Source organism: Anopheles stephensi, chromosome 2, assembly GCF_013141755.1.
Source record: "Anopheles stephensi strain Indian chromosome 2, UCI_ANSTEP_V1.0, whole genome shotgun sequence".
Classification (NCBI taxonomy): domain Eukaryota; kingdom Metazoa; phylum Arthropoda; class Insecta; order Diptera; family Culicidae; genus Anopheles; species Anopheles stephensi.
The window spans coordinates 70,972,729-70,997,462 of record NC_050202.1 but is presented as its reverse complement, the minus strand read 5'-3'; the positions used below and the strand labels follow the sequence as shown (position 1 = coordinate 70,997,462).

At 42.3% G+C, this 24,734-nt stretch overlaps 3 protein-coding genes across 3 annotated transcripts in view; 1 reads left to right on the top strand and 2 right to left on the bottom strand.

Annotated features, from left to right (window-relative positions):
- Positions 1-24,734, top strand: part of LOC118504626 (protein winged eye) — a 263,745-nt gene that overhangs the window by 95,432 nt on the left and 143,579 nt on the right. The gene's annotated exons all lie outside the window — the stretch shown is intronic.
- LOC118502452 (leucine-rich repeat protein SHOC-2-like) lies at positions 11,710-12,991 on the bottom strand. The gene is made up of 2 exons (XM_036034681.1): positions 12,980-12,991; positions 11,710-12,919 (listed from the first exon to the last, which is right to left on the bottom strand). Exon 2 carries the CDS (start codon positions 12,832-12,834, stop codon positions 11,710-11,712), a length of 1,125 nt encoding a protein of 374 aa, XP_035890574.1. The 5' UTR covers positions 12,835-12,919; positions 12,980-12,991.
- LOC118504629 (chondroadherin-like) lies at positions 13,343-14,761 on the bottom strand. The gene is made up of 2 exons (XM_036039347.1): positions 14,684-14,761; positions 13,343-14,626 (listed from the first exon to the last, which is right to left on the bottom strand). Exons 1-2 carry the CDS (start codon positions 14,692-14,694, stop codon positions 13,420-13,422), a joined length of 1,218 nt encoding a protein of 405 aa, XP_035895240.1. The 5' UTR covers positions 14,695-14,761; the 3' UTR covers positions 13,343-13,419.

The window sequence follows — 24,734 nt, the reverse complement described above, 5'->3', positions numbered from 1 at the left end:
GTCGTTGTGTGTTCATTGGTTAATCGTACAAATGAATTGCAAATTACAATCTTTACTGCCTGCAGGGTACCCAGCAGAGACGAATCTTTTCAGCACCGTGTACATATGTAGGAGAGTTTGTTGAATAAGTTCTTCAACTCTTGGCCCACGTGTGTGTCCCGTCACGTTGGAGTTTGAGTGTTTCAAGGAATGAATTCTATGACATAAGAAAGTAGGAAAAAAACGTCGCCTGAAAAAGCGGATGAATAGGCGCGCAGCAAACTTGTGCAGATGGTTTCCCCAAGTGAAACTACTTAAATTAACGATAACGTTCACCGCTACTTCATTTGGCAAATTGACAAATAGACTCAATTTGGCAAAAGCAAAAGTAGACAAACACATCCGTTCGCTTCCTGCCAGACCTGGGTGTTAGAACGCTCCGTTCGAGTTGTATTGGGAGGCTGAAGCAGGAGCAAGGAAAAGCGCGAATAAATTAAGTATTCTTATATAGCTGATGGAGTGATGGGCAGTGATGAAAATAGAACTCACTTTTCACGATAGAATATCCGCAAGTCAGCTAAATTTAAGTTTTTTTTTCTTGAAATTTCATCTTTTTGATTAACAGCTTTAAAGTCTTATTTGAAGTTTTCTCAATAAAATGCCTCTATATATAAATAGCTTTCGTCGACTAGATTTTCTACCACTCAAATAAATACTTTCCATTCGAATTTTTCCAAACATCAAAACAAATCAACTGCGCCGAGCACGACTAACTTCCTGCTGGTACAATGCTTTCAAAACTTTATCGTCCTACACTCTCGGCACAGTTGGTGATGAAAAATGTAGCCAAAATTTATAAATATATTTCAACTTCAAACTGTGTAACTCAATCCATTTCGTGGCACAAACTTCTTCGTCTGAGCGCATTCCACCCCAACCGGTGGAACGTCTTGAGGAGGAAGTATGTTCAACTCCGACTGCTTCTACGGGCGTTGTGTTGCCTCTGCCCTGAGGAAAGGAAACTTTACTCGACAAAAATAGTAAAAGTGGCAAACGAAAACTAGCTGGACCGAAAAACGCTCAAGATAGTGGTTGCTCTGGGTAAACAAAATGTTTGGCCGTATCACATCGCTGTACCGTAATGGAAGATCAAGTAAGTTTACTTGTACCGGGCGCACCAGAGCACATATAAATAGTGGCAGTAAAAAAAGAAAGACACACCGCCGTGTGCAGAGCAGAACGTGCCTGTCAGACGCATCCCGGGGATCTAAGGATTTTGCTTCAGGTTTTGTGCCTTACGTGGATGGGACACGGAGCAGCAAGTTGGGCCGATCGTCGTCGGAACTACCCGCAGCCATGTGGAAGGAAGAAAATATAAAACTTTTTCCACCAGCGAGATCTCCATTTGTAGTCGCCGATTTGCAGTGCAAATTCCGGGAGCTGTGCACATCGTAGGTAGCAGAACCAAACGAAGCGAGAAAACGAATCGCCAGGACCTTGGGACACGACAATCTTTAATCCTTTGCCTCCTTGGAAGGAATCTGGTTTGCTTGCTATGACAATTTTTCCTTTTCCCTAAACTGTACGCTTGAAATGTGGACTGTAGAAATGGAAGACAAAAAAGGACGCGAACCAGGAACCTTTTTGTCGAAAGCGTGCTGGGATCAAACTTTTAGCTGAATCAGCGCCAAAGTCTGTAAGTAAATTATGAGCCATTCGTGGACAAACAGAGTCATTGGTGTTCTGGTAGGTAGGAGGAAGGTTCCCGGCAAGTGCTGGGACAGACTCAACACAATCGTTGGCTGTAGGAACGAAAAAATGCGGGATTGGGACAGATTTGTCGGAGCGCTTTTGTACTACAAGTTGAAGTTCGTTTGAACTTTTTTTTGGTGCCTCACCGAAAACGACGTGTGTTGTCGTTTGGTGTTCTTGGATAATCTGCGTTATAAGTGTAGCAAATCGGCGGGATGCAATTATAAACTCAAAGACCACCCGCGTTAGTTACTTGCGAGGGAAATTCTTTCCCTTAAATTACGGTACTCATGTGCAGACCCTCGGATTCTATGCATTTGTACCCATTTGCCCTTAAAGAGTGCGTGTGCGAACATGCTTGCGGAAGCTGTATTTTTTTCAACTCAAACCCCAATTTAAGGTAGCCCAACCCCCAACATTACCAATTGTATGGACAACTCATTGAAAGGAAAATTGTTCCGTACACAAAAAAGGGTCCTTTTTTTAAAAAATCGGGAAAAATTTCAGCTTTCAAGAATGTGAAGCGGAAACCGGAAGAACTAACGTTGAAAAAAGGACGCAGTGCACGTCAAGAAAGCGCGAAGAAAGAAAATCCCATTAAAATGGAGAAAAGATCCCTATTCTTACAAAAAAAAAATGCGGGAATGCGAAGTGAACCAGCAAGCGTTCGAAGGACTCAACCCCTGGAAGAAGAACGTTGGTTGAAGCTGATGGAATCTATGGGACCATTTTTAAGATTTGCTCCTCGTTTGAAAGTGGCCCTCAGGAGCACGGGCAGTGCGAGGGCATACTAGCAAATGGATATTTCGGAGGCGGGTGTTGCGTACAGGACGTGTTCGTATATTGCGATAGCATCTTCACAATCTACGCCAAACGCGATAGCCCGATGGCGCTGTGATGGTTGAAGGAATAGGTCGACAGCGATGTTTGAGGACCCAACCGACGAAGCTCCCATTGGAGCGTAAAGTAATTTCGTTGGGTTTTTTGAAGGCGGAAAACGGAAAAATGATGAATGGATGTGCGTGTGCATCATGCGCGTGGTGGCGATGGTGTGGACGGAAACCTTTAGGGAATGTCGCGCCGAGGAACGTTCAGTGCGCCGAGTGTCGGGGATTCGATTGTCTGGTTCGGTAATGGATTTACCCGACTACTCGCCCAGCTCCTAGCGCGACTCCTTTGTGACGGCATTATTCCGGAAGATTCCGTACGGCGCATAGTCATGCAGTTGGAAGTAACCGGTAGGGGTGGTGTCCAGTTTATATCGTGATTGCATTACTTCGTTTACTTTTGAAAGTCTGTCTCTGATGGCGTAGTTTTGATTAAATGAAACTTAAAATTATTAAAATGAAGATGTTATGGAAGCTCCTTAGACGATTCTTGATTCTTGAGTCAGTCTCAGTTAACCTTTGTTTGCCGTGATACTTGCAAAAGTTGAGGTATGCTCAATTTATTTACTATAAACTTTGTTTAGCTTAAATACTATAAGTGTCGCAGCAACAATCTATAGAAAACATCAAACATGATTGAAGAGTGGCAAAACAAGGATCCTATACTCTGAAACATTCCTATAATTGTTTAACTTGAGGTTTGACCAGTCATCAGGATATTTGAAGCTAAGAACTCAAGTCTTAGTACCATTTTGGGGGATGTTAAACAAAGGGGAATCAACTCCTTGGCGTAACAGCTCCATGCACTAGATTTTTCCCTTTACTGACAACGACGATAGCAAAACAATAAGATACACCATTTTTCTTTTGACCGGAAACTTTCTTCTGGTCCTATGAAGTTATTTTCAAGAAATGAAGGGTTATTTTTTTAACTACGATTGCTATTTCTTTTTTGCAGCCCCTTGGCAGCGTGTCCTTGCTTTGTTATACAACTGGTAAAATGAAGAAGTTTCTTTTTTCTTTTCTATTTTCCACATTTTACTTCACACTATACAAAAAATAAAAGAGTCGTAATAAGCAAACAATGGATGAAAATTTGTGCCATCTTTTAATACTTGGCCGTTTAAAAAACAAAACAATGTTTTTTTATTTTTCCTGGTATTCTACCATTCGCTCTCTGGACGCGACCTTCTGTCTGTTTGTCCTATCATTTACCGAGCGATAATACTGGCTATTATTGCTAAAGGGCAGCACCACAACCGAATAATGGTGATGAAAATCGGGGCACAAAAAATGAGATCTGATTTTTACTGGCTTGGCTAAAGTTTTGGGTCTGATTTTTGTGGCGCTGGGACCTCGGAGTCGCGGGATGGCAACGCTTTATCTCCTCCCTTAGTGTGACGCCTTGTTGTATTGTGCCAATTGGTGTGCGTTTCTCTGCTCTCCGGCTGTGCTGTGCATTTTCATCAAGTTATTTCTTTCAAATTAACACAAAGCACACGCTCGACAAAGCCAGTAGGCATCGGGAAAATAGCGAGCGGAAAACAAAAGGCGCGCCGGGTTGGGGTATCCGTTCCGATCCGGGAGGATTTTTGTTTTTTGGAGCTTTGGAGTTTTCACATTCTTCCCGCTGCTGCTTGCATGCACGTGCAATACGTGTTTTTTTTTTGTGCGTTTTCATCTGCCTATTAACAGCTAGTTTGAATAAACTGCCCAAGCACAGTACAAACACACAGTACGCCCAGAACACAGCAATCGGCTCTCATATGCACCCCCTGGACCCAGACAAACAAAATAGTTCGAATATGTTTCGGCGAAAGGATGATATCCGGGGTACGTGCGCGTTTGGCGGGGCAACATATCAGACAACATTTATTCCATCAATTTTGATCCCCTGTGTGTACGCACGCACCCATCAGTGAGCCACTTTAGTTTACAATATTTCGACATGAAATTCCAAAATATGCTGCTAGACGGCTGCTGGCGAAGTGCAAAACATAAGGTACGTTTTTAAATCATTTTTGGAATGCATTTTCAACCCACTCTGAGGCTCTGGTGCTAACTGGAGCCAAAGTGCGTTGGTACCGGTCGCCTCTTGTAGTATGCTCTCCTCACTGGTTGCCTACAAGAATGGAGTTCGGCAGGGTTCATATTATGTTCATGAATGCATTTTTACGTTCGACATCCCGCCGCGAGGCTTTATGATATTGTGCGTAATATGTACCTGGTTTCGATGTGGATTTTGCCCGTTGCTTCAATATGCAAAGATGGGTAAAAAAAGAAAACTATGACAGTTATTTTGCAATGCGTAATTTTAATATTTTTTCTCCTGAGCTGCAGCTAGCCCGAACAAGAAGCATGATCCCTGGGCAGACTAATATGGTGAACTTTTTGTTATGCTTTATTGTTTTTTTTTGTTTGGTTCCTTTCGATTAAACTGAACGCACGATTCGTGATAGAATGGAAAAATGGGCTTAAAAATGCAGTTATTAATTTTCCGCCTTACTTGCTGGTGGAATTATTGAACGGGAAGTGAGCGAGAGAGGGAGAGAGAAGAGGAGATAAAATTCTGACATGCGTTAGCGTATGTGAGTGATTACGATCGGATCAGAAAAATTGTTGGAAATATACAAAAAAAATAAATAAATGTTTGACGCATTGACGCATCCGCAGCTTTAATAGTCGTTCGTGATACCATTTCGGTGTTGAAAAGGGCAAAGTTCTGTGTATTGCTAAGAGCTTAAACCTTTTTTTGTTTTGCTCTTTTGAAGTTCAATCAATAGTTTAATGATTTTTGAGCAAACTATAACTTAGGCTTGAGTTGTTTTTAATCTCTGGGCTTTAGAGACGCCCTAAATTCTTTACATTGCCTACACTAAAGGTTCGCTTTGTCACCGATGTCAGTGTGACTGGGGAAGTCATTCCGAATTAGTCATGATTCGCTACCAAAACTGTCCTCGTACGCTCGGGTTCGATGGATGCATCATGTCTCTCACTCGCTTTATTGCCCTCACATCATCCCCAAAACTATGCAGTTTCATAAATCGAATTACCTGCAGAAGATGATGGTGCTAACGATGAGCAGTGGGCCAACAGCGCAGTACCACACACCTCACCGTCAACCGTTGCGCTCCGTTCGTTCGTCGGTCGGACGGAGAAATTGGATTAATGACGGCGCTTGAGAGAGTTTCGCGTGTCTTTGCCATCCAAAAGTGTGGCTATGTAGCCGTGACATGTGGGTGTGCTCGAGACTGAAGCATCCGTGCACGCCTCGATGGATGATGCAAAGCAATTTAGGTCACTTAGGAAGGACAAACAGGTGCCGGTGACCTGGGTGTGCTTGTTGGGTTTGCTGCTCGTTGGGTCGATCTTATACTCTCGACAGTTCATTTAATTAGCGAGCTAAGCTTCTTGCACATCGACCAACGGGTGTCGTCGCTGGCAAAAAATGGCTACCGCCGTCGGGTGGATTGGTCGCGTCGAACGATGCACGAGATGACGATGCGTGCCACCGGAGTGTGGGGCCTGGTGAAGAATTGACGTGCAGTTGAAACTGATGCCGTCTGGGTAAAGTGGCAGTTTGTTTACGATTTTCGTGAATGTCGTCAGCAGGGAGAAGTTTGTTTGCATGCGAAACTGAAACCTGTGTCTAGCGTAGTGACGGCAGATAGACTGGTGTTGGTAAGGACTCTGGTTTTTTTTTGGACATGATGTAGAAATGCACATGATGAGCATCAAAACGATATGGCTAAAATTGATTTCATAGGATACAGGTTTGCTAGTGTAGAGTGAGTGGGCAAACAAGCTAGTTGATTATTACAATGGAGGAGTTATAGTATTCTAAAGATATTTTGAAGTGAAAATCTTGAAATGTCCTCACAACAGCAACAGCATCATTGTAACATGTTAGTAGATGATATCACAATGCAGCACAGATGCTAATGACTCGAACAAGTGATTGTTTGGTGGTGGCCTACATTTCGTTGTTCATAGCTGCGACGGCTGGATTTCAACGCTACAGGCATGTTAACTCGTTCCATCCCTTGTTCCTATTAATATAAAAAAGTTACGCGTAAAAATATTTCATTTGTATTCCTTTCGCCATTAAGATAGCTACTGGTTCCCGCAGTATAACCATTGTTTTCAAAATGGCAACCACCTCATTGATCACTAATGGGGCATATCAGATAGTTTTCACCCACTCCTACAAACGAGTGTGTGTACACAGATTCTTCCTTGTGTGAATCTAGAAAACAATTGCCCGGACACTTTGCAGGACACGAGTGTTCCTCGTTGCTGGCAGCGTAAGATTAATGTAATGACCAGCAGAGTTCCACGGCCGTACAGAACTGCAAGATGCAAGGATGCAGTTTACACCCTTGGCAATGTGTAGCCCTTGTGTCGATGGGTCCGATGTTGTTGCATGTTGCGGTTCCCGCTCCGACGTTTACTCTTCTTTCCCAGCTCCAACTGCTCCGTAATCCCTACGAGATACGCGAACGCGTTCAAGCATTAATGAGTTGATGTGGGGAGCTGCTTTGGTTTCAAATGCGATTGGATGGCCGGTACAATGCAGCTCATTTTTGCCATTAAATGACTGACCGATGACAACGACGACGTCGAGCGCCAACGCTGACAACGAGTTGAATCCTCAATCATGGGTGACAGCTCGGTTTTCAGTGCCAGGAGGAAATGGGCAGACAGACTGCTGGTCCAAGTGAACCGAATCGACACCGGAACTATGCAACAACTGCAAACTTTGCATTGATGGCATGCAGCCATTCCTCCGTTTGTCATGGTGGTGCTCTCTTTTGTGACGGGCCTGTGACACAAGCGAAGGAAGTGTTGATACCGGCGAGGACATCGGATTGGCAATTGGCGAGAGAAGGGAGTATAGGACTTTGCCACCAGCTGAGCTAATACCATGGCAACCTTCTCACAACCCCACACCATTGGCTGTGATTTATAAACCTTTCGCATTGTCTCCTTTTCCTAGCGCGGCCTCACCGTGCGTATGCTGTACTGTGGGTACGTTTGATAATGTTTATGCAACTCCTGTGTGCAATCCGTACCCTCGGCATCCTTACCCTGAGAGGCCCGCGGATAGTTATGATTGGAACGGCAACGAAACGAATCACGGCGAAGGGAACCGAACACAGGAGATAAGCTAATTGTAAATAAATGAGCTGAAATAATTGCAGTGCAGTGAAAGATGAAACCTGAAGTGCTCTGGTAGTAGATGCCGCGAATGAGTTGGAATCGTTGTACATGTGTGTGTGAGTAAAAGCGAGATACAACACCGGTAGCGTCTGGGCGCATGTTGGCGTTCCGACGCGTCTGCTGCAACGATGCACCCGATTGATGATGCGCCATTTCGGACATGCGAAGGCAATCCCTTGGCCCAAGGCATTTTGTACTTCAATGCGAGGCATTTGCGAAGCCAGAGCGCTCAGTCTCGTCTACCCTTCTTCCTTCGATTGAGCGTCCAGTAATCGGCAAACTGTCCAGCCCATGAGTTTTCGTCCGGTTTCGTACCCCGTTGTGTCCGCCACTGTGGTCACGCTTCACAATTGCTTGCGTCATCACATTAATGGGGATTGACCTTTGTCTAACGGTGAAGCTGGAATTGTTGGGATTTGGTAGAAAATCTGATCGACTTCACTGAGGTATACTCTTCCAACAAGTAATCGGATTCCTGTGAACTTGCAGTTCAATCTCTCCTGTTCGGTTCATTTGTGAAACTAAGATGATTCATGAGTTGTTTATCTTATTTTATGATATTCAAAACTCTGATAAAATGCTAAAATAAATGGGTGAAAAAGCTGATAATCGCTGGAATTTCAGTGCGATGAATCTTTAATCTGGACAAAAATTTAGAATTAGAAATACAATTTTATAACATTAAATAATCGATCCAATTAAATGATCTTCTTTAAACTTCGCCATCTTCCTTTCTGCATTTATTTCCTTCGAACGGAGCATGCATCTGGGTCAACAACTCAGAAGTTGCCTCACCTTATCCATTAGATTGTATAAACATTTTAAGCCTTGTTACGCGCCCCAACGCAAGGGAAAACGTGTCGTAATTACTTGCTACCGAGCATACCACTACCGAACAAGAGAAACAAACATCTTCTGCCCGGTTTCTTCCGCCCGAGACGTTTGCAATAATATTTACAATTCATCATGCTTGAGACTTATCATAATTTTCCATCAAGGGCATACCGAAACAAAGCTAATAAATTGACAAACCATCCCTTCGGCCACTCAAAACTAACATCTCCCCGATTCACTTGCTGTGCACATACACTCGCCATGGTTTTCCCCCCAGCATACCTGTGAGACGGCCATACGGCCCAGCCGTACCGATCTTCTGGTGGATTGCGTTTAATCTCGCACAACTCAATTTCATACTTGTCAGTAATAAATTGCACGGAATATTTTTGCTGCTCGGCCGTTTTGAAGGTAGTGCCGTGGATGGCGCTAACGGGCGCTGTATAAGCGTTTTGAGATGCTTCTCCATCCACCGAAGGGAAAATCACTTCACATTTTGTGCATTCTTTCGCTTGGCAGTCTGCGACAGGACACAATTTTCATTTGCAGGTTTCGGAGTGAGCAAAATTTCTACTCAAGAAGATTAAAATGTTGGTCTAGTACTCCACTTGGTAGGTCCAACGCTTTAACGATAAAGGGAATAAGCAAAGGGATAGGACGCTATAAAATAAACACAGAGTGACATTGGTTTTTATTACGGTCCGAGACTGTAGGGGCGTCGGTCTTTCACACTACACGGCCGGGTTTCGAATCCTATTTGGATTGGCTCTCTGTACGCACGGCTAACTATTCAGCTACGGATAACATAAAGTTGAGGGAACTGGAAATGGTTGGCCAACAAGAAGTCTTGAAGTTGAAATGAAGAGACTAGAAAGAACTCAGTTGTTGCAGGGAATTGAAGTTACCGAATAGTTTAAAAAGAATTGGAAAATATTAAAGAGGACTTTTGATAATTATACTATAACTGAAGTAAGTTGAGTAGCTGCTCGAAATAATTCCTTTCCTATTCGTTATATTTCTTTTTGTTAACCACTAGTTGAACAGTCTTTCGGGAGCTTATATTCAGACATTGATGGCTGAAATCATCTATTTCTACCTTTAACCTATTATTTCTATTCCCTTACCTGCTGCTATTAAAATACAAAAATTCTAAATCTCTCCCAGGTCAAACTCAGACATCTGCTTCCTATTTGTATTTATGTATGCGTATGTCTGTGACTTTCTATCATCCGGCTGTGTCTTTGAAAAGTTGCCATCATTTGCACATCGCTTGCCGCGGACTATGAAGACGGGCAATGTGGTAACCTCACTGGCACAGGGCCGCTTAATGATGACGACATTGCAGCGGCAAATTTGAACCTGCGGTCGTACCAGTAAAGGACATGCGTTCCACAAACCGGAAGAATTATGTTTATTTGCATCCTCCTCGTTCAAGGTATTGCAGCCCACGGTACAGTTGTTCATACTTTCGCTCCTATCCCACTGAGAGTCTCCTTTTGGTCATTTGTGTTCTCTTCACAAAACGGGATTTCAGCGTCCTTTATCGCAAAACCGAACCCGGTATCACATTTTCCCTTCGTTGCGGTTTTTGTGTGTAAACTTTAATATCATTATCATCATTCGTTTCCCATTTCCCGGGCACACGCTCCGGTGTGAATGCTCGGTTTTTGGTCATTGCGTTTCCGTCTTTGTAGTGGATACGTTTCCTTTCCCGGCTCAAGTACACGGACTACAGTTTGCAAAAGCACTCTCACTTTCTGGCAGCTTTCCCGCGCCAGGGCTCATCACGTTTAATGGCCGGCACTTTGTTTGCTGCGAACGGCTAACTCGCTTTCCTCGTTGTCGGTTTGTCTTCTCGAATATTCTTCGACGCGGCACGGCCACATTGGGACGCTTTTCCTACGGATAGCTCACCGGTATCCTCACTACCCAAACAAACAGCACGAGCTGTGCCCAGGTTACGTCAACTGTTGGATGAGCTCATTAATGAAACGAACGACATGCGATTACGACTGTGAGTGTATTCACCACATTCGACCACCGCGTCCGAACAAAAGGCGAATAATAAGGTTCGGATGGTTTTCCACCGTCATATGTTATTGTGAGGCTCATCGAAAAGATAAGCTCCAAATTGTGACTCAATTAGCATTTTGCGGGGTTCGAGTTGTCATTTGCCCAGACACCAGACCAATCTGTTGTTCCAGCCCAAAAGTGTGTACGGTGGCGTAACATTCAAATGGGAAGTTGTATGTTTGCTGGCGAACAAAAACCCATCTCTGGCATAGTTTGTATACTGCCGTTTTGAAATGCTGCTGGCCGGCTTATGCTTTTCTGAAGAGCAATGCAAACCTTCAAACCCGTCTGTCGAACAATCATCGATTTTGGGTTCGAAGTAAAATTAGTCACACCGCTACCACTACTGTGCTAACTGTTTAATATGCTTCGTTTGCTCGCTGTGGAAGCTCCGATGGAATCCATGATACGGTTCCCAAAATCTGCCCGCTCCTACCGGACTGAAGCAATCAATTGTCTCGAACGTGTAGCGCCCATCGGTACGGGAAGTAATTTAGTGTGTCACGTTGACGCCTTCTGCTTTTCCGAAGATCAAACCAAACACTACTCCGTTCCGGGGTACTAGCGAAGGATTCATTAGCATACAAAAAGCATTTTTGGGAAACGGAACAGCAAATAGTGAAATTGAAAGTGAATCGATTTGGTAATGAAATTCATGCTTACGATTGACGGCGTTGAGCATGAATGATAATTCAATGCAGGGGAGTTACTAATATCTGGTTTATGTGTTTGTTATACTTTTGTTATTGTAATGAAAAACTAGAAGAAATACGAAACTTAGTGAAGAATTCTGTGCACAGTAAAATGTAGGAAGAGCACGATGAGAAGAAAATTTAAAGGAATCTACGTTCTTTTAAACAAGCAAATTATTTTTGTTTTTTGCTTAGGTGTTGTGGATTGCGTTCATTATAATATTTATTGAGACTTAATCTAGCGTAACCTATCCATCAATTCATCAAATTTCTTACACACTTTTATTTTTAACACAAGTTAGGTTAAGTCTCTCCTTAACAGTTCTCCACGAGCAATTGATTGGATTTCCTATCATGCATAGTGTAGTGACGTTTGCCGAAACCTTGCTGACGTCAAAAACTTCAATGTAGTTATCCTGTGCATTGACCTCCAGCGAAGATACCGCTACCAGCGACAAATCAAGCTCGGTGAGATTGTTATTCGTTATCCATACGGTCCTTAAGTTGGCTGGATATTGGTCGGTGTTGAAACTGATCAACGTCATGCTATTGCTCGACAAGATTAGCTTGCTTAAGCTTTCCATCTTCGCAAAGCTCTCGATGCTAACGTTGGCCAGCTGGTTGTAGGATAGTGCTATACTTTGAACGCTCTTTAAATGCTCCAAACAGTTCGGTACGGTACTTAAATTGTTGTGTTGCAATTCCAACCAAAGCATACGCGGTACGTTCCATTCGCAAACATCGAACACTTTAATATTGTTGTTTGTTAAAAATAAATTAAAATCGGTATCAGTTTCGAATTGACCAAACACAGCTTCAATCCTGTTTTCTTTCAACGTCAGATACATCAGGCTTCGGAATGGATTAAAGAGCTCCATATTTAAGCTTCGCAAAAAGTTGCGGGACAAGGTTAGCGTCTCCAGTGAATTGTACAGGCTACAATTACCGTTGGCACTGTTTTGTATGTACCTTATACGATTTTCACAAAAGTTGAGCATATTCAGCTTTGGCATATCGCAGAACGCACCCAGATCGAGCGATTCCAGCCAACAGTTGGTCACAGCAATGTTACGGGATGCTTTCAAATTACTGATAGACGGTGAAATGTGGGCAATATTACTGTAAGCTATAAATAACTCAACCATCGCACTGTGCTTCTCCACATCAATGCGGCGCAAGCCTGTGCGAGCTACATTCAGCACGGAAATATTGCTCTGTCCCGGAACGACAAGCCGACTTAGCTGCTTAGAATCTGCAATGTCGACCAACGTCACAAACGTAGGAATTGTTCGGAAGAAAGCGTTATCCGCAGCCCCGATCGCAAGTTGTCGGTAATTCACCATCCTAACAGTCGGTGGTATGTACCGATGGACGAAGAAGTCTGCGCTAGTGCGCATATCATAAATGTCACAAACTGCATGTACTTCACAAACAATGTGTACCGAACCTCCGCACTTGGCGATAACGAGAACAAACAATATCCTGCAATAAGGAGTCAGCAAGTTAGAGGCTTTATTACTGCTCAATTTTTGTCGAAACAACCTGTTTATCAAGTTCATGATAAAACTGGAATAAAATGTGTTCGGAGAGTATGGGTTTTTAAATGTTGCTATGGGTATTTTTTTGCTCTATTTTTTATCCTATCATTACCGAGATTATTATACGTACGTACAGTGCGTGAATAGTTTGAAGTGAAGTCATTCTAATCCACTAAGGTTGAATATCCAAATTTAGATCATACCGACGTCACGTACTCCTAACGAGATATTAACGATATTTATTTCAATCATGAGTAAGAATTTAATGTTATATGTTTGTTGCTATAACTAGGAATGATAGATAGAAAAAGTCATTTGGATCATCGAAAAAGTATAATGCCAAAAGTAATATTTTAATGACGACGAGATGGCTTTTTATTATTCAACCATACCCAACACTTTTTCCAATAATCACTAAACTTAGCCTATTGTCGGTGCTTTGCTTTAAACAATATTTTTAACGCAAGTTGAGTAAGCTCGTTCCTCCCTCGTCTTCCACGAACAATCGATGGGATTGTTTCGCATCAATAGCTTTGTAACATTTGCAGATACTTTGCGCACGTCAAAAGTTTCAATAAAGTTTTTCTCCACATCTACTTCCAACGACGGTACCGCTACCAGCGACAAATCAAGCGCGGTGAGATTGTTTTCCGCTAGCAGTACAGTTCTTAAACTTATCGGATAACGGGTAGTGTTGAAACTGATCGAAGTCATACTGTTGCAGCACAGGTTTAGATAAACCAAACTCTCCATCTTTGCAAAGCTTTCGATGCTGACGTTTGACAGCTGGTTGAAGGCTAATATTAATTGACTCACTCCATTTAGCTTCTCCAAACAGTTCGGCACGGTGCTTAACTGATTGTGCTGTAAATCTAACGAATGCATACGCGGCACATACCACGTGCACACATCAAACGATTTTATTTTGTTTTTTTGTAAAAACATCGTCAAATTAGCATCGGTTTCGTAGCTACCGAACACAGCTTCAACCCTATTTTCGTTTACGTTTAAAAGAGCCAGACTACGAAATGGGCTCAACAGCCCCATGTTAAGGCTTTGCAAATAGTTCTGGGACAAAGTTAACGTGGTCAGTGAATCGTACAGGCTGCAGTTGCTGTTGGCACTGTTTTTAACGTATCTAATACGGTTGCCGTAGAAGTTGAGCAGTTGCAGCTTTGCCATATTGCAAAACACACCCAGATCGACCGATTCGATCAAACAACTGGTTATTGCAATGTCTTGTGCTGCTTCCAAATAGCTGACGGACGGCGATATTTCGTCCAGATTGCTACTAGCTACACTTACCGCCGATAATGCACTGCCCCTCTCCACATCGAATCGGCGCAACCCTGTGTACGCTACATTCACTGATGACATATTACTTTCACTCGGTACAATAAGCCATCTAATGTGCTTGGAAGTGAAAATTTCCACTGATGTCACAAACGTAGGAATAGTGCTAAAGAAAGCGTTATCGATACAACTGATGGCAAGGTGCCGGTAATTAACGTGTTGCACAGTCGGTGGTATGTACCGATGGACGAAGAAGTCTGCACTAGAACGCATATCATAAATGTCGCAACCTGGTTCTAAGTCACAAACAATATGCACCGAACAGCCGAACTGCGCAGCAACGAGGACAAACAAAACCCTGCAACAAAAAGTCAACAGTTTAGTGTATGTACTACCTTAATGTTCTAGAGACAACCTGTTCCACATGTTAAATAGTAAAGTACAGAATTAGACTTTTTGTATCAACCACCACACGCGTCACAGTGAGGTCTGCTGAGGGCACGGTCGAAAGGCTCGGTTGGTGTTTTATTTCAATTTTATTGTACTGAAAAAATGGGAGCATCATTCGAGGGTAATGTAAAAATAATAACAGAAAAATGAGACCAGTTCATTAAGGAGCTCTTGAATAGTTCAATCATCATTATCGAGATTGTTATATTTTTATGCAGAATCGTTTATTGTTCATACTGAAGTTATTTAGTCTCGAGCAATAAGGCCGTTCTTTATGAAAAACAAAAATTGTTTTGCAAATTTAGAACATTCTCACTCCATGCGTAATGCTGGTAGCCATTCTTTCTAAAAAATAAAGCTTTTCAAAATGATCACAAGGCCTTGTAGGTAGAGGCTTAGTCTAATGGTATTGACGCGGTTCTTCACTTTCAATTTCTATGAGCTTTATTTTGATTATTTTGTTAAAGTCATACGTTTATTGAACACTGGCCGAACGCACGCAAGCTGCTTTTCTCTTTCTTCGCATGTGTACCACGTGCAATCGAAAGGGTTGAATTTCATATCCAGATAGATAACGTTTGGCGCCGCATCAACTGCATCAAAACGGGAGATGAAGTTTCCTTGGACATTAAACGACAATGTTTGGACTGGAACCAACGACCGGTCTAATGCTGTGAGTTTGTTTCAAGCTAGATTCAAAATTTTCAAATTCTTATACAGGATATATTGTTGTACGATACATTTAACGTTTGCAACCTATTCAGGTTGGCAAAAGTTTCCATACTAACGTTTACAATGTGATTGTTTTTTTTTTCTTAAGTTCTCGAAGTCCAGACAAATGATCGGTACACTTTGGGGGTAGTGATAGTGAGTTTGAGTTTAAATTCAAACTGGTTATGTTGGGGAGATACCAGTGGCACAAATCCAATGCTTCCAATCGATTGTGAGTAAACTCCATACAAAATGGTTCTGCGTTAGTGAAACATCCCGTCAGCGAGCACCCAAATCAATCGCCTGTAAGTAGGAGTGAGATATTTCAATTTTTCTCGCTGCGCGTAGCTTGTTTATGGTGCGTGGTAAGGCAACAAGATTGCTGAAGCTTATTGTAAGAATTAAAAGAGTGTAGTTTTGATCGAACTCCATACTGTGCAAATCCGTATGTTCAACATGCAGATACGTTATGTTGGGTGACCTTAGTCCACTGATCGTTTTACACGTCTTCGAATTTGTGATGGGCACCTGTTTCGCGGTCTTTTCGATTGCTTCGACGAACGGTTTGTTGATATGTTCCAGCAGCAGATTATTGTATATGAGCTGCGTTACGTTGGTGCTAACATAGCGCAACATGAAATAGTCACTCTCTTTGCTTAAGTCGTGCATTATGCACGAATTTTCCTCAGCAAATAAGGTGCACGTAGAGTGGCGATTTAATGCTGCTCAGTACAAGCAATATCATCCTACAAGGTAAATGGGTCACAATGATACATTTGCTGGTTGAACATACTTCTCCAAACACATACCGCAAACACTGAAATGATGGCATCTGAATTCGGAAGTTACACTACACTGCACAGCGCAATATCACGATTCTGGTGTTCGCTTATGCCTAAGCAGTAGACATCTGTGATATTTGTTGAATGCAATTTTCGAGGAAGTTAAACTAATTTCATGCAATCATCCAATTGAATATAATTTTCTTATTTCACCGTAAGCTTCACATTTAAGGATAATAGGTGTAGCTTTTCATTTCCAAACATTTATCTTCTTCTTCCTTGGCACTACAACCTCGAAATGTCTCGGTCTGCCATTTCTGGCTTCTATCGAGTAATCGATCATCACAATAAATTTAGTTATAAATGTGTAAAGGGGCGGTCCGTTGGCCGAGGCAATAACGGCGCCGGTTTTCACACGGCAGGACTGGGGCTCAAATCCCATCCAGACCCATCCTCCCCGTACGCAGAGCTGACTACTTTGCTACGGGTAGAATAAAATCGCGGAAAGTCAAAAAAAGGCAGACCGAGACCTCTCGAGGTTGCAGTGCCAAGGAAGAAAAACAGATGTACATAAATCATTGATACGTAATAATCACAACCTGAATTATTTCTTATTCAAGTCGACGAATGATTGTCAATTTTTGTCGATTTATTTCAAATTTTAAATTGATTTATTTACTTTCTCAGATACGTTGAAAGTCAATAACGTCCTCGTACTTATCTTCAACATTCAACGGTATAGTTTATAATATAAGAAAATCGATTATCTCAAAGTTCCTGGAGTTGGAGTTTCCATCTGAGTTGTGGAAGAGCAAGGTTTCCCTGTTATACACTTTTATATATCATTGAATTATGTTTCTTCCTATTACTGTTTTAGATACAGTCACTGACACCCTTCGCTTCAACTGAAACTATCAAAAGCTGAAATGCAAATTACTTACTACGCCGTAGCGGACCTAGACTATAACTGAAATTTCCATTTCCAGTGTTGAAGGTATCAAGAACTTTATGACAGGATGCTATTAAATATACATTAGCATTTTCGTTATTTTTTAAAATTCTTGTTCTTAATGCGATTGTGCTTGAATAAGCTGTCAGTTGATTATGGCGACATGATATCAATTTTATTTTGTATTTCAATTTATCAATTAGGCTGTGATTTTGACTGTAGTATAAAATGTATTGACATGAGTCCTATATGATAATATAATTCCTTCATTACAAGTGGCTTGGTTCTCCAAAGTTTATTTCCATGTAGTATTACAACAAAGTTAGGCATTGTTGAATTGCTGAAGACTTCTCCTTCAATTTTAATAATATTTAGAGGATTTTTTTATGAGTTGAAGGTCGGTTAGGCCCTACAACTTGTTTAGTAAATTTGTGATAAACATCAAACATCACATATGTTATGGATAAATTGAAGAATAAATTCATTCGACTAATGGCATATATTTCATGAGGAAAATAAAAGTGAATATATTCCTGGATAAAACAATCTTCTTACGTGGCTCTATAACCTCGAGAGGTCTCGGTCTGCCGTTTAGAGCTTTCTATGACTTGATTTTACCTTTAGCTGAATAGTCAATCCTGCGTACGGGGAAATGGTCCGGATGAACCTCGGTACTGTAATGTGATAAAATAATAAATTGTGGAATATTAGTGCTCATTGTTTAATGCCAAATACAAAAAGTTTGAACGTTCCTCAGTTCACTAATCAATATTCTAGGTTTTTGAAAGTTTAGTCTAGATATGAAGGCCATTGGATTATTTCTATGTCTGCTGATTGTGGCTAAATTGCACTTCTCCTTCCTTTTCATCGTGCTGAGTGGTTTGAACACAACCTGACCTTAAACCATAAAGACTCGTACAAAGCAAGCACATTCAATCTTGCGCACCAAATAGGATTTCATTACGCAAACACAGTTCCATCGGTAAGGTTTTAGTTCTTTCGATTTTCGATTGGTACGCTTTTTTGTTTCCACTTGCAGTTTTCGCAAATCAGAAAGGAAAAACAGTTCAGGCTCCGTCCAACTTGGTTACCGGTAACGGTGAGGCACGATTTTCGGCAACTGGAAGTCAATCTGCTCGACTGTTCCTGTTAAGGTACCCGGGACGGGACTGTTAAGGTGCCCTTCTTTTGCAGCGTTGGTGGCGTTCAAGTTGCTGCGGAAGTTTGACAGACTTTATGCTTCGAAGGACAGTGCGTGCTATCGGATAACCGGGGTTCGGTTATTGGGATACGTTACCCGTTTGTCCGCTCTGGTACGGTATGATGCTACTGCAGACGGATAATTTTTTTTTTGTTTCACCTGCAGTAGGTACTGCACGATGAATACGAACGTTCGGGGTTCTTTTTTGCGAACCACCGAACCTGTCATCGGATCAGTAAATGGATCACTTTTGACAGCGGTTATGCTTCTTAATTCGGGAGCGTCCTTCAGACCAGAGTTGCATTGGCTGCCGATCAAAAGTGCTTAATTGGAGATTTGAACATTATCTCGTAAGCGTATCAACTTATTGAGTGGATGGATTGATATGAGCTACCGATAGCTTGAAAGAAGGCAAATTGAAGCTTCAACCAACATTGGTACCAAAAAAATGAGAGTAATTCGTAGATGATGTACTGAAATAAAAAAGAAAAGCTTCTTCAATATGAAAAGATCTCTCACGATATATAATTTTCTTAAAATGACGCATAAAACGGAAAGAAAGTTTGTAGTCATCAGACAAAGATGTAATGGTGTGCTTTATTTTCTTTGCGCTTAAAACACTGCCACGGAACGGACGCAAGTCTGGCCCATGTTAGCTCTATCATTGACTTTTGCATTAACCGGTGACATTCGACGTCATGCGATCAGTCAAATTGTGTAAACATACAGTCTCGCATATGCTCACTATCAGATGGCTTCCCTGCTGCATTTTGTTTGATTTCATTTCTGTTCCGTTTGCTTTCGCCACACTGATCCTTCTATTTGCTTTGTGTGTGGTGCATTGATAAAAATAGAAGCATCAATGTCAGCGCAGACGAGACACCGTACAGAATGCACGTTGCGATGCGTGAAGTGTGTCACTGTGCGTATGAGTTATCCTGCTTGGAACAAACACGCCGTCGATCGTTGTTGGTAGACGATGAGCGTTATGTTGCTTTCCGTCTTGCCGCGAACACGGTTCCACGTTTGCTCAACTGGAATGAAGTCAGTCTATGAGTGTGGGGTAGCTTCAAACATTGGTCCAGTCAAGACAGAACCGGGAACGCCACACTGCAAACGTTTGTTTTGCTAACTTCTAACGTTAGTTGAGACGTATCGATAGGACATTTTAATCATCGCAAATGTAGCATACACTAATTTATGATCTAATTTTAAAATCAAAATAAGTTTTTTTTATCCTCCAAGTGTGACTCGCTTCAACGTGAAGTATTGCTGTGCGCCCTATGCGTCCGCATCGCAACTTCCACATGCAAATGCCTCCTATTAATAAGCGTAAGATCGATAAATTTACTCATAATTTTCATTGAAACCATTTTCGATTTGAACCCAGTACCACCCGGTGAGTTTCCAGCACACGGGAAATTTATTTTCCCATCAATAGCGATTACCATCCCTCATCGCCATTAGCGTGTGCCTCACACTTTCTCCCAAAGTTCGATTGCCCCGGTAGTGCTCGAGTGGCCTGCCAAGTTAGAGGTGTTTGGTAGAACTTTGAAATAAATCGGCGCTCATTCGGAACATTACTTGTGGGATGATGAAATGCCGCTCGGAAAGAACGCACACAATCTCTCTCCTTCAACGACGTGTGCCCGACGGTTGAGAGTGGTTGGTAATAAATTTTATTTTTATTAAATTTTTCCTCCAAAAACACAGTATGATTTTCTTCTTTTCGTTTTTTGTTTGCACCTCGCACCCACTGCTAGCTGATTTGTTCACGGTTTGACGTTTTCCAGTGTGGTGCATCTCATCGGAAAACCTCCCTTGGGGGATTTGCTCGTAATTGGTTCCTGCTCGCTGCCGTCGGGACCCTGCTGGGGTGGTAATTTTTTATTGTTATTAGTTTATTTTTCATTCACGTGCGCTTTTGCTTTTTCTTTTGGCTCTGTTTCACGTGATTCGTTTGCTGCGCGCGAAGGTGAACGTAACAGGGCGCGGCTACACAATTTCCTCCTTACAAACCGTGGAAAGCGACTCTACCGTTTGATGGTTACCGTGGGAGTTTAAAGCGATTGAATGAGGTGTCGATTCGATTTTACAGCAGTGAAAATTGACCACCTTCGTCCTTTGAACGGCAGCCACGGTTTGGAATAGTCGTGGGAAGGATATGCTTTAAAAATATTTCTATATTCCCTCGATTAATATCAATCATGCCGTTTGCTGAAATAGAGTTTTCTCTCAAGCGTCACTTTAAACAAAATCATATCCTACGGGGTAAGAGAAGGTAAGTCACATCTGCAGCATTGCAAAGTAGTTATAAAAAAACTGCTTTTTTCAATTCAACTCTTGCTAGGTTTCCTTTTGCACCCAGTAGGTGGAACGTTGCCTAGCATTGCAGCAAGTACAGGGTGCGCCATTCGAACCTAACTCCCGTTAGGGCTGCGATGCAGTTGCGATGCGACGATGCACAATAAATCGACTGCAGATGCAAGGCATGCCCTTGCGTCAAATAACCTGTCAGTGGCAGTGGCATATTCCTATTGGCCGTACGAAAGGGTGCCATATGGGAGCGGTCTGTCACGATCCACTATGGCTAGTAACTGTGCCATTGCTTGAGACTAGTTAGTACAGAGCACAATACTTCCCACTAATCAGTAACGTTTTGTTGCTTTTGAAACAAAAACTATGGCTTAACATTTAGCCCTTGCCTATCACGGCACAGAAAAACCCGAGAAATCGCATCGTTTTATTATACTGGCTTATATTGTTTCTTAAAATAGTTTTTTTTATAAAAAAAAAAAAAAAAAACAATTTATTTCCTGCAAATTTTCTAATTTCTCTAATTAGAATATCAGATCAAGATTCGAATTAGAAATTTAGATCTGTAAGAAATTATAATTTTAAGAATCAAGCAACATTTAAACCATTTGAAAATAAAACTACAACAGACAACTTGAACTCTTCTGCTTTTTAATTTACCGATTTTACTTGATTTCAATTGCCTGTCATTTATGGTTTATACTAAACTTTTTGGTACCTCGTAGTTGGACAATCAGTCTTCACTACTGAAGGACGCTCCAGTATGGGTTTTGAACTTCGGTCCTGCCGTGTGTGGATCGGCTCTGCTGCCGGCGGCCATCGGACCGCCGTGGTCCATTGATTCTATATTTGCTCAAATCTCACGTTGAAGAATTCAGAAATAATCTTTATCCTGGGCGATCTTAAGGCAATTGCTTGACGCCTTGGGTATGGCTGCCTTAAAAATAAATGTTTGCTTTTTGTTTCACTTTCTTAGCCATAACTGTCCGTTGCTGCTCCGTCATAGGTATAAAATAAATGTGTACGGTGCTATTATAGAGGTTTAAATTTTATTATTATTTGACAAGCCTTCATCAGGTATTGCTTAACACTGTCAATCTTGTCCAGGATATCCTACTTTCCTAACTATTCAATCATAATTTGGCAGTATAGTTTTCCCGTTAGCTGCTGTATAAGAAGATTTATGCAAATATTGTTGAGGAGCAAAGTCTTTCTTCTATTAGATTATTTCGCCGAAAAATGTTGTTAAACTCAAGGCAGTTGTAATTGGTCATCCAGAAGTGTCTCGCTTGTTCCAATTTGTTTTCCTCAGGGATAAAATTCATTGCGCGAAATAATTGCGAAACAATAACAAAAGGTGAAATAGCGGGAAGGTGTAGAACAACTAGTCATAGAGTTGGCAGCCTTATCTTCATTAAGAGCGGGGATGTTGCCCAAATGCAGAACAAAAGCCCAATGTTATAATGTCCATTTTACCTCACTGTCCTTCACTCCAAACGATTCTACATGACTCTTCTGCGCCCATGAGTGTATACTCTAAATCTCACCTTCGTCCTGCTAAATCTTGCCCTGCAAAGAACGCTGCCTGACTTCAATGTGATTATCGATGCAACAGATTCGGTTCTACTTTCAATTGTTACCTCACAGAAATCGATTTGCTTCCCTTGAAACGCCCTGTCTCAGAACGTTGACCGTACCGTGCTGTGCTTTGTGTTTGTTTACACAATTAACAACTTAAGGGAAAACGTGTACTGCAATCAATTGCATACGGTATCAATACTCCGCACCGCTCCCGTGGAAGAGTTACCCCACGGCTGGTAGTGCTTCTGTTATTGGTGCTAGTTTACGATGCTAATAACGTCCTTGTGTGAAGCACGTCGCGTCACTACCTCAGATGGCTTCAGATGGACATGGTTGCAGTCGGGTGTAACTGTAAGCATCATTCAGCCTACTCTGATGCAAACGTTGATAGGCGATTGAGCAGAACCCTGCCGCCTGTCCCGTTGACAGTGCGTTGGTTGCTTCCTCAGAAGTAATGGTTTCCCTCCAGGACGTTACATGCATCCTTCCGTCGAAACGATACATGGTGCGCAACGTGTTACTGATTCTCGATGCGGTGCAACACATCTTCAACAAAACTGCAACAAAACTTTGTTGGGAATCTCTGGAGGAGATTAAAACTTGCCAACGGAGCACCAAATGCATGCCCCTCGAATGTGTGGCAGGACGAGAATGATGCATCGTTCCATCGATCATCGTTGACCACCAGCAAGTAGTCAACGTTTGCTTTCCAACTCACACACACACACACACACACACGTACCCTATCAGTAAAAGGCTTCTCTCCGTCCCTAAAAAAACGGCCCAAAACTCCTTCCTTGCATTGAGGGTTGGTGCAAGTACAACGTAACGCACACAAAGCTAGCATCTGCAGCAGCACATTCGATGAAAAATATGATTTCTCAGCTTGCTGCTGCGACTGCACCGGAGCGTACGGAAAGCGAGCGCGCGCGTGCAAGAGATCGAGTGATACGAATGCATCTAAATATTAATGGATTCCACGTACGGAGTGACTTTGACTCTCGATCCAATTTTAGCGCTACTACTTTGCTCTGAATCCGTCCGCCAGCAACAACGGTGGGTGGGGATATGTGGTGTAGCGTTGGAGGGTAGGATTGTGGCAGAAGAACCACAACATAGAACCGTGGGTAGGATAAACACGCCACCAGCCATCGCCACACACGTTCGTACCGCTGCCGATGGCATAAATTTATGCATCATGCTGCTTCCTCGTTCCCTTATGCAACGTCCCTCCCCCCCCCCCCCTCGACCCCATACAGTGCTCAAACCGTTGTTGGTCACTTCGTCGTTCGACCGTTTGCATTGGTGCAGAGCTCGGTGCAACGACGGTACAGTTTACGCGCGCACTCATGCATGCCGACTTCGGGAACCCGGGCCATAATTCATAATCAATAAATAAATGAAAATTTAATTGATTTTTCGAAAAACCAGCCCATGGTGCGAGTAGTGTGAGAGAAGCATTTTCGTCAAAGCTGGGGAAGAGGAGCAGATGCTGCGCCGAAGCCGGACATAATTAGAATGATGTTTCAACGGTCGATCCGCGTACGGCCAAACACCCGGTTTTGGCTTGATTAGTTGATAGTAAGTTCTTTGCAGTTCCTCCAGCCTGCCACGCCTATCACGCTTTTGGTCCCTTCGCTACATGGTACGGTTGATGAATATTAATAATTAAATTCGCACTGAACGATCCACTTGCAGCAGCGTCGTTCTGCATCAAACGAGCCAGCAGCATCACTAGGCGAAAGGTGTTCACTATTTGACACATTGCACGCATTTGCTCGCTCGTGTTTGTGCCGATTCGGTGGTTTGTTAGGCCCGTGTCGGTTCTTTGATGCTCGTAAACGGTATCGTTAGCGGGGAAATTAAATTTTAACATGTCTTAAATGAGAAAATTGCATTATGGTGTTTATGATTTTTCTAGTGTGGCCTTGAGCGGTAGATTAAATGCAACGGATGACTTGCATGTCTTTAAAGTACCTAAAAATTGCGTACACTTAGTGTTTCTGTTGTTGTGACTCCTACATGAACATAATATTCTTAAAAATGTTTTTTTTAGAAGATGGTCCTTTCTACGATGCACGTATACGATTCATCTATATAAGGCTCTACGAATTTTATGACCGTATTACAAAAGATTTGAAAAACGTTGCAAGTCATCTTCAATCTTCAATTTGTGTTCTTCGAGCAATCTTGTGTTTGTCAACTGTTCCTCCAGTGTCCCCCAGAACACTTCATTTTATTCCTTGGCACTACAACCTCTAGAGGTCTCGCGGCCTGTCATTGATGGCCTCCTCTGACTTGATTTACTGCGAACTGGGAATAGATCTGGAAAGGATTTTAACCTCGGTCCTGCCGTGAGAAGACCGGTGCCGTTGTCAACTCGTCCTCTGGATCGCCCCGTTACACGTTAGAACCAATAACACACATTAGAACCAAAAAATTTAAAAATTGAAGGTAAAAATCACTTTTTAGTTTA

Bases quoted from the DNA above. Each gene is read 5' to 3' on its own strand.
- LOC118502452 (XM_036034681.1), bottom strand. From the start codon at position 12,834: ATGCGCACTAGCGCAGACTTCTTCGTCCATCGGTACATACCACCGACT.